Source organism: Sinocyclocheilus grahami, unplaced genomic scaffold (genome assembly GCF_001515645.1).
Source record: "Sinocyclocheilus grahami isolate Dianchi unplaced genomic scaffold, SAMN03320097.WGS_v1.1 scaffold87.1, whole genome shotgun sequence".
Lineage (NCBI taxonomy): Eukaryota > Metazoa > Chordata > Actinopteri > Cypriniformes > Cyprinidae > Sinocyclocheilus > Sinocyclocheilus grahami.
In genome coordinates, this window is record NW_015505266.1 from 1,479,231 (window position 1) to 1,493,723 (window position 14,493).

Sequence of the window (14,493 nt, forward strand, 5' to 3'; positions counted from 1 at the left end):
GTTCCTCTTCTCTCCTTTCATCTCATCTGGTCTCATCGTGTCTTGTCTCATCTTGTTTAATCTCGTCTCTTCTCACCTAGTGTCTTTTCGTCTTGTCTCGTATAGTTTCTTTTCTTTTCACTGTGTCTCACCTGGAGTCCTCTTCTCTCCTTTTATCTCATCTTGTATCGTATCATATCAACTCGTCTCGTCACAATTAGTGTCTTTTCCTTTTATTGTGACTCACCTCACCTGGATTCCTCTTCTCTCCTTTCATCTCATCTTGTCTTGTCTCATCTTGTTTAATCTTGTCTCTTCTCACCTAGTGTCTTTTCGTCTTGTCTCGTATAGTTTCTTTTCTTTTCACTGTGTCTCACCTGGAGTGCTCTTCTCTCCTTTTATCTCATCTTGTAGCGTATCATATCACCTCGTCTCGTCACAATTAGTGTCTTTTCCTTTTATTGTGACTCACCTCACCTGGATTCCTCTTCTCTCCTTTCATCTCATCTTGTCTTGTCTCATCTTGTTTAATCTTGTCTCTTCTCACCTAGTGTCTTTTTGTCTTGTCTCGTATAGTTTCTTTTCTTTTCACTGTGTCTCACCTGGGGATCTTGTTCTCTCCTTTCATCTCATCTCATCTCATCTCCTCATCTCACCTCACCTCACATAAGTTTCTCTCCATCTCGTCTCATCTCGTCTCGCTTCGTCTCATGTCTTTTGTTTTCATCGCACCTCACCTGGGGTTCTTGTTTTCTCCTTTCATCTCATCTTATCTGATATCATCTTATCTCACTTCATCTCACATGGGTTTCTCTCCTTTCATCATGTAACATCTCATCTTTACCTGGATTCATCTCCTCTCTTTTTATCTTGTATCATCTTGCCTCATTGCGTCTCATCTCATCTCACCTCACCTGGATTCATCTCCTCCCCATTAATCTTGTATCATCTCCCGTCAGTTCCTCTCATCTCGTCTCACCTCATCTGAATTCATCTTGTCTATTTTCGTCATGTCTTGTCTCATCTCATTGTTTCCCTCATCATCTCCTTTCATATAATCTCATCTCGTTTCCTCACCTCTGATCTCCTATCTTCTCTTATATCGTTTCCTCTCATTTTGTTTCCTCTTGTTTCCCTTCATCTTATCTCATTTTGTCTCCCCGTCCCCTCCCGGTCGCCGAGACATGTTCCTTGATCAACATCTTTTGTTGATCCTGGTTCGGCATTACTGTCCAAAAATATAGACTTAACCCAATCCCTACCCCTAAACCTAACACTACCCATAATTTATTCCTAAAATCAGTGTGAAATGATAACTGATTAACAAGGGTGTAGAAGCACCTAACCCTGATCGTAAGCCTAAAACAGATATTTTCTTAAGTTATCCCTCAATTCTGATTGGTTGATTGGAATGTTGTTAAAGCATCAACAAGGATGTTGATCCTAGAACATGTTGTACTTGGTGAAATCACGTTCACTGTCCCCTCCCTCATATTATCTCATCTTACCTTGTCTCCTGTTTTCTCATCTTCATTCCACATCTCGTTTACACTTCCCTCATCTTAAATTCAAAATGTTCTCATCTCGTCCCGTTTCGACTCCTCTCCCTTCTTTTATCGGCTCTCTTACGTCCCATTTCCTTTGAAAACAATGGATTTTGATTGAGCTGCAAGCTTTAAGAATCTCCTCCTGACATCCCAGTCTATGGATCAGGTTAATCTCTTCAGGGATTTCATAGCTAATACAAACGGGTGAAGATAATCAGTGGCAAAAACATCAGGCGGCACATTTAATCTTTAGATGTCAAGTCAAATGCTATAATCCTAGGACTTCGAGACAAATTAAACAAATAACTGTGTAGCTCTTGAAGTTATGATATTATGATCTAACCTAACTTTAAGCTCTCAAATAGCTGTTTAATTAATTGAAACAAATAGCTGTTTCATCCTAAAAGATCGTTATATATAACATGCTTACATGTAGGCTTAACAATAGCCATCTTCACTGTATGATGTCATATACTTGTGTCAGCCCTGCACTTGATATTCTACATCGCTTGGCTTTTTAAACTCTGTAACTTGAGTCACTGAGATTTCTTATCTCCATTGTGCCCTTGAAAAGAGCTCTTTACTCCTGGGAACACCTGAGGGACTACTGTTAAACACCTGAGAGGTAAAAGCGTCCGTGAATGTGTAAAAGTCTGCACTCGGAAAAGGGTTCGAGTGCAGAATGCGGGTGCGTGTTTGTATTGGAAGAGAGACACATTTGCTTGCACAGTAGATTATGTGTGCCTACTTTGTGTCCCCAAAGATCAGTTTCTTTCGAATCTGCAAATAGTGCATTCATGGTCCAAGGTTTTTTCATGATATATGTGTTGACTAAATCCATATCAGTAGTTTCTCAGAACGAAGGAGATTGTGGAATTTGATGGCTCGACAGAAACTGTTAGAGAGAAAGGAAAAAGCTAGGTTAGATTATGTTTGTTTGGCCCTAAAGGGAAGTTACAAGTGAAAGTTCAAAGTATAAAGCTGTGCCATCATTTTCTTTGCCAATCTAACCCTTTTTAATGTAAATTGTTAATATAATATGTAAAATAATGCTGTGTGCAAACAAGATTAAATTAGCATTAAACAAGATTCCAGAAAATCATTGTTAACGCTAGCTTGATTTCCATAAAAAAAGAAAACAATAAACAAAAAGGTAACTGTCATGAAAATCCTAAATTGTATTAGTTGAGATCTAATCACCCTTAAAATTTGATATTTAAAATAAAATGACAATTCAAAAGACGTAAAACTTGCGCAAACTTATGACTTACGAAAATGCAAAAGTTGACCTTTTTTCTTGTCTGACAGTGTTTAATTGAATGTATTATGTTTTGAACATTACAAACAGCAACTTATTTGAGACAAATTTTAAATTTTGAAAAAGTAATTTTGACTACAAATTTCTTAGCTTTATTACTTTGTTTTTTACGTTATCAACATTTAGTTGTTCTTTAGATATCATTGATTTTCTTGTTTGTTTTTGGTTCATTTTTGTAACAACCTTTTGTTGTGACACAAAGTGTTTTGCTTTAAAGAATTTCTAGTAAAAAAGACGAAGAACAATTATAATGTAACTAACGTAACATATTTTTAACGATAGCTGTAAATTCTGATCTTATCAACCTTAATAGTAGACATTTTGGCTCAAAACATTTATTTATTATTATGTATTATACGCAGGATAAGTTCCCATTTTAAAGGGGTAGTTCATCCAGAAATAAAAATTCTGTCATTAATTACTCACCCTCAAGCCGTTCCAAACCCGTAAGACCTTCGTTCGTCTTCGGAACACAAATTAAGATATTTTTTATGAAATCCAAGAGATTTCTGAACCTGCATAGACAGCAATGCAACTGATACGTGCAAGGCCCAGAAAGGTAGTAAGGACATTGTCGAATAAAGTTATTATTGTTTTCTTTGCACACAAAGAGTATTCTCATAGCTTCATAACATTATGGTTGAACCACTGATGACACATGGACTATTTTAACGATGTCCTTACTACTTTCTGGGCCTTGAATGTGTCAGTTGCATTGCTGTCTATGGAGAGTCAGAAAGCTCTTGGATTTCATCAAAAATATCTTAATTTGTGTTCCAAAGATTTTTACACGTTTGGAACGATTTGTGGGTGCATAATTAATGACAGAATTAAAATTTTGGGGTGAACTATCCCTTTATGTCAAATTTGTTTGCATTCATTGTTATTTTCTGCAGTGTAAAGCAGCAACAGAACATCTTTGAAGACCGTTTGAATGCATTTGGCAAGATGTGGGTGTTCGGTCTTGGTGTTAATATCACACTGTGTTAATTTGCCGTGTTAACTGCATTATTGATCCCTTTCTCCGGCTGAATGCCCATGTGCCGAAAAAGCTTGTTGATTTTGGGTTGTGATTGTGAAGTATTCAGTCTGAAGGGAAGTGAATTTTGCACTTTATGGTTTACATTAAAGGGGTCATATGATGCTGCTAAAAAGAACATTATTTGGTGTATTTGGTGTAATGAAATGCGTTTATGCGGTTTAAGGTTAAAAAACACATTATTTTCCACATACTGTACATTATTGTTTCTCCTCTATGCCCTGCCTTTCTGAAACGCATCGATTTTTACAAAGTTCATCGGTCTGAAAAGCAAGGTGTGCTATGATTGGCCAGCTATCCAGTGCGTTATGATTGACCAAATACCTCAAGCGTGTGATGGAAATGTTACGCCCCTTACCATATTGTGATGATGCCCTGTCAGGCCGGAGCGATGATTCAAAAACATGAAAACCCATTATAAACGAGGCATTCGTTGCATCCAGTGGGGACATAATTATGGATTATAATGACTTATACGTGTTGCGTTGCATCGTGCCGCATTTGTGATCGGAGAAATGACAAACAACAAGCCCTACTCTACACTGCCCAAAAAACTCGCTTTAAATATATAAAATATAAAAACTCTTTAAATATAAAAAACGTACTTACAGTCTTTGAGTCAGAACAGCCGGCATTGTAGTCTACTCTCCCAGGATCAGGAAACGGTCCTCCATAAAATGTGCTGCACACATCTGAATATTTGGGTTGAAGTGTTCTGGAACAGTGTTGTAAATACAACTTAACCACTGATTTCTAGTCGTGTCCATTTTTGGAAGGCCAAGCAAAGTAGTTTCGCTTTCACAACGAAACACAGCGCCTTCACGACATGGCGGCGGCAACAACAATACTACAGCGATAATAAAAGTTACGCCTTCTTTCTTTGCGTGAACATTTGGGCGGCGTTATGCAAATCTTCCCACATAGTGACGTATACATGTGGGGGCGTGTTAGAACAAGCCGTTTTAGGTGGGCGTGGCTGACTCTTAACTTTTATAAAGAATATCTCTTTGGATAAGAGACTTTAGTCTTTGCAACTTTACAGATGTTCTTTATGCACCAAGAGCTTGTAACACTCCAAAGAGAAAGGAAAAATTGAAATAGAGTCATATGACCCCTTTAATAAATGAGCTACTTGTATTAAAAATGTTTTAAACCTATCAAAACTTGCCTTTAAAAATGCATGGTGTGGTTTTATTCAGGGACTACAGTTGAAATTAAGCTTTAACCTTAGACTGTTACAATATATACTGTATTTACAATTATTTACTTTTTAAAATATTTAATAAGTTAGTTCAATTTTGTTTACACATATTTTGGGCTTTGTTTAATGAAACGGGAGCACAAAGTTTGTTTAAAGAAAGTTCAAAAGTGCAAATCATTTGTAAATCAAATTTGTACATGCATTTCCCATGTACTTATTTACTTAAATGGGAAAATGTACATAGAAATGACTTTACTTCCAAATTTCAAACAAATTTGTTCTGTTAGCATTTCATGATTGAGGTTCATTGTCTCAAAAAACATGTACGCAAAACTTTACGACTTAGTTAACATTTAACTTTCCATGGGTATAACCAATGTTTTTTTGTTTTTTCTTGTTTAAGTTTGTTCTTTTCATCCTTTAGTTGTTTTTCATCAGTTCAAATGAGGCAATGTAACTTATTAGAGACAATTTGAATGCTTTGTAATGGCAATGTGGCTTTTGCACTTAATATTATGTTAGCGAGTTAATTTGAGAGTGTATTGTGCGATAATTGGACGGTATTGATCTTCCAGGCGGAGACCTGCGTGCCAAACAATCTTGTTGATTTTCAGCTGTGAAATGTGTCGTTTTGGGACTGTTGTGTGCTAATTATGTTCTTCTCTCTTTTTTTCTGTGTGCGCAGACTTGCGTTTTGGGACTGTTGTGTGCTAATTATGTTCTTCTCTCTTTTTTTCTGTGTGCGCAGACTTGCGTTTTGGGACTGTTGTGTGCTAATTATGTTCTTCTCTCTTTTTTTCTGTGTGTGCAGACTTGCTGAATGGAGCACAGGAAAAATGTGAACTACCCTTGCTTGACGGGTTTCCGCATTGTGAAGGGAAGTTGAAGGTGAGTGTTTCTCGCACCCTCTGATCCAGCTCTCTGAGGAAAGCTTCTCGATCTGAGTCGCTCTTTAATTACTTTATGCTGTCACTGTCCTATGGTGGCTTCTCATCGGTTGGACTTTATTTGTGACCCTGGACCACAAACTCAGTCTTAAGTGTCATTTTTTTTTAAATAAATAAGCTTTCCATTGATGTATGGTTTGTTAGGATAGGACAATATTTGGCCGAGATACAACTATTTGAAAATCTGGAATCTGAGGGTGCAAAAAAATCTAAATATTGAGAAAATCGCCTTTAAAGTTGTCCAAATGAAGTCCTTAGCAAAGCATATTACTAATCAAAACTGAAGTTTTTATATATTTACGCTAGGAAATTTACAAAATATCTTCATGGAACATGATCTTTACTTAATATCCTAATGATTTTTGGCATAAAAGAAAAATCTATCATTTTGACCCATACAATGTATTTTTTGCTATTGCTACAAATATGCCCCAGCGACTTAAAGGGATAGTTCCTTCAAAAATGAAAATTTGATGTTTACCTGCTTATCCCCAGGGCATCCAAGATGTAGGTGACTTTGTTTCTTCAGTAGAACACAAATGAAGAATTTTAAGTCAAACCGTTGCAGTCTGTCAGTCATATAATGCAAGTGGATGGGCTTTGAGAGTCAAAAAAACATACACAAACAAAACAAAACCAAATTAAACCCTGCGGCTCGTGACGGTACATTGATGTGTAAAGACATGAAACGATCGGTCTGTGCAAGAAAACTGAACAGTATTTATATCGTTTTTTACGTCTGATTTTCACCGCATTGTCCAAATTGTCCTTAGCGCATCCTGAGCGTGTTCAACAGCCGGTGCATGACGCGTCTTCTTCTTCTTCTTCCTTTATGGCGGATCGCAAACTTATAAGTGCATTACTGCCACCTATCTCTCAAGTAGACCATTGACACTCTATCTACAATCTCAATTAGGAGTGTCAATGGTCCACTTGAGAGATAGGTGGCGCTAATGCACTTATAAGTCTGCAATCCGCCGTAAAGCAAGAAGAAGAAGAAGATGCATCAGGCGCCCGCTGTTGAACGCGCTCAGGACAGTTCGGACATTGCAGTGAAAATCAGAGAATTTGGTTTTGTTTGTGTATGTTTTTTTGACTCTCAAAGCCGTGATTCCCATCCACTTGCATTATATATCTGACAGACTGCAACGGTTTGACTTAAAATCTTCATTTGTGTTCTACTGAAGAAACAAAGTCACCTACATCTTGGATGCCCTGGGGGCAAGCAGATAAACATCAAATTTTCATTTTTGGGTGAACTATCCCTTTAAAGGTCCCATATTGTCAAAACTGAAATTTCCTGGCTTTTTTCATGATAACTGAGGTCTAGGTGCTATGTAACTGCCATATAAGTTTCAAAACAGTCAATCCACAGACAAATGCACACAGCCTGCATAAAGTAGCTGTGATTTTTCACGAACCGTTGTAACTTCTGTAAAAAGGTGACGTCAGAACTACCACCTTCAGTCACCACCTCGAGCACTGCCCACAGTCCCACTCTCATTTTGCCAAGCCCCCAGACAACATCGCGTCCATGCCATTACTGAGCAACAACAACACGGAGACATGTCGAGAAAACGCTGTTCAGTCTGGATGTCAGGAAACTACATCATTGCACAGAAGGGCTGTGACGGTCACCGTGACAACCGCGCCACCGGCGGTAGTGCACGTGACGTCACACACTCTATAACAAGCAGAATACAACGTTTTGTATACAAGTGTAATAATAGTAAGAGTTGCAAATTGTTTTATTTAGACTATAAGTCTATGCTAATTCACAAATCACCTGAAACACCATACACGGCGATTGATCCTTTAGATTGGTAGTTTTTAGCGCAGGAAAATACAGTACAGAATACAGAAACCAAATACTACATCGCCAATCTGGAATCTTTTCCATTCATGTCACCCATCCGCATTTGTACAAGTATCTTCAAGTTCACGTGATCGCAAACGCTCGGCTGGTCAGGTTTATATTTACTGCATTCGGTGTTTGTACAAAAAAAAAACATTACCATTCTGAAACATCCTGTTGTAAGCGCGTTTGAGGAGGTGGTTGGTTGTCTCCTGCCGTCGCCGATTCGGGGTCTGAGTTCGGCTCAAACAGGCCGGACAACATTTCCCTCAGCAATGACCATCATTACCGGTGTTTCTATTGACCTTACTTGTGAGTATCACCAATCCACAGCAGGCTACAGCATACATGACCATAGTAACCTGTGGTTGGCCTGGCCATGCGTCACTCAGAAAACAACAGGCCAATCAGAAGAGAGGCTCATGAATATTAATTAGACAGGCAAAAATCGACCTGTTCTTTGCAGAGCTCCTAAGAGAGGAGCTGTAAAAATATATTGAGATGGTTTTTGGTACTTATACCGCAAATATATATTCTTAAGGACATCAAGACTTAAAATAAAACTCCAGAAAGGTGTACAATATGTGGCCTTTAAGACTGGTTTTGTGCTCCAGGGTCACATTTAGAAACCATTTCCATCCTGAATCCAGACAAATAGATTTTTTAAATTAAAGACTCTCTGCGGGATGTTCGCCTTACAGACAGAGAGATATTGATTAGTTTTGAGACATATTTGAAAGCTTTTAACTGATTCTGTGTTAGTTATGAGCAGAGTACTCATGTTGTTACTAAAGTCTGCAAGAATGACAAGCTTTGGGAAAAGTTAAAAAAGACAATAATAATTAGGAGAAAAAGAATAAAAATGTGGTTTGCTAAAAGTTGCTAAAATTGCAGAATAAAAATATATATTAAATATATATTTAATATCTGCTGATATTTTCATTTATCATTTAATATATCAGCAAATATTTAATATATATATATATATAAAAAATAAATGTATACTTTTGATGTAAAATACTTTTTTAACAAATATTTGTGCACAATTTGATGACGTAGCTTAGGTTTATAATTATTTTCTACTTAAATATTTTTATACTTAATTTATAATTATAAGGTATTATTAATCATTTATTAAAAATAATAATTTTTATTATTATTAGAATATTTAGACGATAAAAGTAATTTATCTGGTTGCCCGTATATGTGAGGCAGGAAATTATTATAATTATGATGATGATGATGATGATTATTATTATTATTGTTATAATATATCTATATTATGTAAAAAATATATCTAATAAATGTATCTTTTTAATTTAAACAACATTTGTGCACAATTACATTACATTATAAAGTATCTATTATACTGTATACTTTATAATGATTAAATGTTAATAACAAAACATCATTTTATATATCATTATACAATCATTTAGAATATTTTTATTTTGTTATTTAATTATATAATTGGTTATAATAATTGATTAATACAAAATATATGTAATTAATTTAAAAAATATATAATTAAATCAAATAGATTTCTATATATTAATGTAATATATAATGATGCATATAATATATATTTGTTCTTCTTTTATGGAGGTCTGTAATATACCACGTCTTAGTGTGAAGTTGTTACCGTTCACATGTCTGAAGGGTTTCATCATGTGGCTTAACCTCCCAGAAGTTTCAGATTTTTCAAATCCTTTCAGAATGGAGTTTTACCATGTGATAATGCTTTTTCCTTCCTGGAACGCCACTCTTCGTAATGAGCTCGCCTGATACTCAGAACGAGTCCCTCTGCATTTTTACAGCATGTTGATGTAGCAGCCAGACGGGACAAATTACGAAGGATTTAACATCAAGCAGAGCACACGAAGCTGGTCGGCCTTTTCAGTCAGATCAGGCCTGAGCTTGGCCTCATCTCAATAATCACAGGTCCTTTCGTTTAAAGCTCATGGAAATTCCTGCGATATGGAAATACTCTTAAAATCATGCAGACTTAAAACCAAAATGTGACAACAGTAACATTGAGAACAGCCTGACTGATGTGTTTGACTTTAGTCTGAAGGGTTAGAACGTCTCAAAACGGTTTTGTTTATCCATTAAACCAAAGCGCAAGGGTAAAGAATCTAACAAAAGAGGATGTTTTTTAAGATTATGTGTTTTTAAAGGATTAGTTTCAAGGTCGACGTGTCAAGTTTTATCCTTATGTTTGCAAATCATTTGGTAAAACCATTTGTTAAATTCTTGTTCAGTCAACTTTGAAAATCTGTGATTTTAATTTGGTTTGTTTGGCTATTTGTGTACCAAAACCGGTTTTAAAAACAAAAGTAAAAAAAAAAAATGCAAACATTTTCTTATTTTGATTTTGTGTGTGTGTGTGTGTACCTTTTTTTTAAATAAAATTACATTCCAATTAAAATAAAAACATTTAATAAATTAATATATTACACTCTTACCTTGCAAATCGTTTGGTAAAACCATTTGTTAAATTCTTGTTCAGTCAACTTTCTGTAGTTAATTTGATTAGGTTGATTTTTATGCACCAAACAAATGTAAATATTCAGACATATGCAAATTAAGTAAAATCCGTTTGTGTATTTTCTACATTTTTTATGCAGACAGTGTAAAATGTATCATCTTCATACAAATGCAAGCTTTTTTCCATCAAGTGCTGACTCAACGCACGGAGGGCATCTTTTTTCAGAAACCCCGATCGATAAGTGTGATCTGAACCGCACGCTGCGATCAATATGTCCCTCTCCGTCCTAGAGAGAGTCTCACTGTGAGAAGAAATTGGATACAGGAAGAGGAAAACAATTTTTCTGAAGGTCAAGCTGATCTAAGAACTTCAAAAATATCCTGGAAAAACTGACAGGAAATAAAACTGCGCACCTTATTCACAGCTTCCTGCACAAATGCTTGTATACTTGTTAGATTTACAAAACCCTTTTTTTTGTTTTGTTTCCTCCTCTACAGTGGATGAAGGACATGTGGCGTTCGGACCCCTGCTACGGCAACTACGGAGTGGACGGATCCACCTGTTCCTCCTTCATTTATCTGAGTGAGGTAAGATGTGACAGAAATATTGGCCTAATGGTTACAAATCTGGGCTCAAACTTACAGAGAAAAGTATGTGGCAGTACCATGGTACTTTGACATAAAACCATGATGCTAGATGGTTTCCATATTCATGTGCTATTGAAAATGTACTCCCCCCTCAGGCCATCCAAGATGTAGATGAGTTTGTTTCTTCTTCAGATTTGGAGAAATGTAGCATTACATCACTTGCTCATCAATGAATCCATTGAAGTGAATGGGTGCCATCAGAACGAGAGTCCAAACAGCTGACTAAAACATCACAATAATCCACACTACTTCAGTCCATCAGTTAGTGTCTTGAGAAACAAAAAGCTGTGTTTGTAAGAAACGAATCCATCATATTTCTGAGGGAGGGGCTTCATAAAAGAAGGAAATGATCAGCCCATTTTTCAGAGAAGGGACAGAGCGGTGTGGGATAAAGGTAAATTATGTGAAAAATAATGCGTTTTTTAAAAAACGAAGCATTAAGACATGTTAGACTGCACCCCATAAACACAATCAAGCCTAGAAAAAACCCAGTGAACCACCCCTTTAAGACGTTTTCAACTTCAAACCGTTGCTAAAATACGAGTTCTCTATTCATAGCATTGCTTTCTTCAGTGAAAAAGTCATCTTGTCTGAATCAGGAGAGAAATATGCACAGATCCAGCACAGATTACAAAAGCGAAAACAGTCCAAAACAAATAAGTCAGTGGATTTTTGATGTGAGAGGAAAACAGTTGATTGACTTTTCCTCTGGAGGAAGTGGAAAAGTTTTGATTATTATGGATTATGGAGTTGTATTTTGGCCAGAAGCAATGGTTTGATGTTTATGATGGATTTGTTTCTTATGAACACGCAGCTTTTTGTTTCTCAAGACATTACCTGAATGACTGAACTGGAGTGGTGTGGTGTGGATTACTTATGGATTATTGTGATGTTTTTATCAGCTGTTTGGACTCTTATTCTGACGGCACCCATTCACTTCAATGGATCCTTTGGTGAAAAAGTGATGTAATGCTAAATTTATCCCAATCTGTTCTGATGAATCAAACTAATCTACATCTTGGATAGCCTGAGAGTGAGTCAAATATCAGCAAATTGTCATTTCTGGTGCACTGTTCCTTTAAGATATTTTAAATGATATGGTTTCATGTCCAGTAAACCTTGTTAAAATGGCCTTAACAGTTTTAGCTGAGTGTGGTTTCTGTTTGGCTGTGTGAATTGCTCCCAATGCCACAGTAAACACATGATCCTCTATAAAACACAAAAGATGTGATGCGTGAAATTTGAGAAAATGGTAAAAAATGCAGCTTGTAATTCATTTTGAGTGTTTAATGACTTCCGAATAAAATTTTGTGGAGCAATCAGTGAAATTAATGGATGTCTCATAATAACCACACTCTGTGTGTGTGTGTGTGTGTGTGTGTGTGTGTGTGTGTGTGTGTGTGTACATCTGAAATCTATTAGACAGAGCTGCACATACAGCATCGTCATTGCAACTTGCATACATTTCCATATCAACCATCTCATTCTCTTTAGCAGTTGATGTGTAATTTAAATATTGATCAGGTAGTTAAATGAGCAGACTGATATGTAAATACCCAAGGCTATTCAGAGAAATGAGATGTAGTATGTCTACAAGATGTGTTTCCATGCTCTGCTGGTTTATGTCTGATCATTAGCTCTGACGCACACTAATTCGCTGTTTTTGTGTGTGTTAGGTTGAAAACTGGTGCCCTCGCCTGCCATGGAGGATCAAGAATAATGCTGATGAAGCTGACAGAAAAACACAGGTCAGCTGTGGTTTGGGGACAAAACTGTCCTCAAAATATGATAAAATGTCCATAAAATATATTAAATAAAAATTATTTAAATTAAAAGTTTATAAAATAATGAATAATAAATTTTTTATTCAATAAAAAGTGTATATATTTGTAAATAATTTAAAAAGCTTCCATAAATACATCTATAAATAAACATTCAAATGTAATTAAAATAAATATAAAATTGCATTTTATGAAGTAGTTAATAAAATAAAATAAAAAAATACAAAGTTTTTCTTTTGGGGTAGTGGTTGGATTAGTATATTAAAAATGTATAATAGATTTCTAAATTATGTATATATAATATATATAAACTTAGTATACACTGGAGATAAAATAGCTTCCAGAATATGATAAAACTTCCATAACTACATCCTTAAAAATAAATTAAATAAATAAAAATGAATTAATTGTAAAAAATAGGGATGTACTGATACTGCGCTCCTGTACTCGTACCCGTACTCGTAAAAATGCCCTGATACCAAAAGCCGATACCACACAGCATGTGAATAGAGCTGTGTCCAGAAAAAGAAACACTGAAAACAGAACAACAGAGAGTAGAATTGAGTAATTAGAAATTAAGGATATCTATGAAGTACATGTAAGTAATTAATGTAATGTTAAACAGTCAATATTCACGCCTGTATAGCGGATGTGCGCGAGCTGATAAGCTGAGCGCGCTGAGTGGTTTGAGCGCGCGGCGGCACAGATGCGCGAGCTTGTCGAGTGAATATCTCACAGACATCACTGGAAAGTTTGTAGTTCGGTCGGATTTGTCAAAATCAAGTAAGTAAAACAATGCACAAGTTACTAAAGTTATTCGACTGTAAGGAGAGTGAGAGAGAGAGTCCGAGAGCGCACACTTCTGTTGCATGATCTTGATTGCTGTTTGCTTCATTAGCGCATGCATTTGGATTAAAACTAAATCGTAAATATAAAACAATCAAAAATTGTAGGGACATTCACTATAAACAACATTTATTTTAAACGTCAAGCATACACAACTTTATTTAAAGGGGTCATATGATGTTGCTTAAAATAACTTTATCCAGTGCGTTGTGATTGGCTGAATGCCTCAAGCGTGTGACGGAAATGTTACGCCCCTACCATACTGTGATGCCTTGTCCCGGAGCGACGAGACAAAAACATTAAAACCCATTATAAACTAGGCATCCAGTGGGGACATAATTACGGATTATAATGACTTACATTACAACGCTTTGCGTTGCATTGCGCCGTGTGAACATAAAACCATGTCTGTATTTGTGATCGGAGAAATGACAAACTACAAACGCTACTCTACACTGCTCAAAACTCGCGTTTGAATAGTTAGTGGCAAATCCTTTAAATATGAAAACGTACTTACAGTCTGTGAGTCAGAACAGCCGGCATTGTAGTCTATCTACTCTTCCAGGATCAGGAAACAGTCCTCCATAAAATACACAGCACACATCTGAATATTTGGGTTGAAGTGTTCTGGAACAATGTTGTAACTACAACTTAACCACTGATTTCTAGTCGTGTCCTCTTTTGGAAGGCCAAACAAAGTAGTTTCGCTTTCACAATTGAAACGCACAGCGCCTTCACGACATGGCGGCGGCAGCAACAACAATACTACAGCGAGAATAAAATTTATGCCTTCTTTCTTTGCGTGAACATTTGGGCGGTGTTATGCAAATCTTCCCAGATCGTGA

At 36.3% G+C, this 14,493-nt stretch overlaps 1 protein-coding gene across 1 annotated transcript in view; it reads left to right on the forward strand.

Moving 5' to 3' along the window:
• Window positions 1–14,493, forward strand: part of LOC107586987 (alpha-1,6-mannosylglycoprotein 6-beta-N-acetylglucosaminyltransferase A-like) — a 69,445-nt gene that overhangs the window by 27,410 nt on the left and 27,542 nt on the right. The window contains exons 3-5 of the mRNA XM_016274569.1: window positions 5,896–5,972; window positions 10,872–10,961; window positions 12,698–12,769. Of these exons, the coding sequence (XP_016130055.1) occupies window positions 5,896–5,972; window positions 10,872–10,961; window positions 12,698–12,769 (239 nt within the window). The remainder of the gene's footprint in view (window positions 1–5,895; window positions 5,973–10,871; window positions 10,962–12,697; window positions 12,770–14,493) is intronic.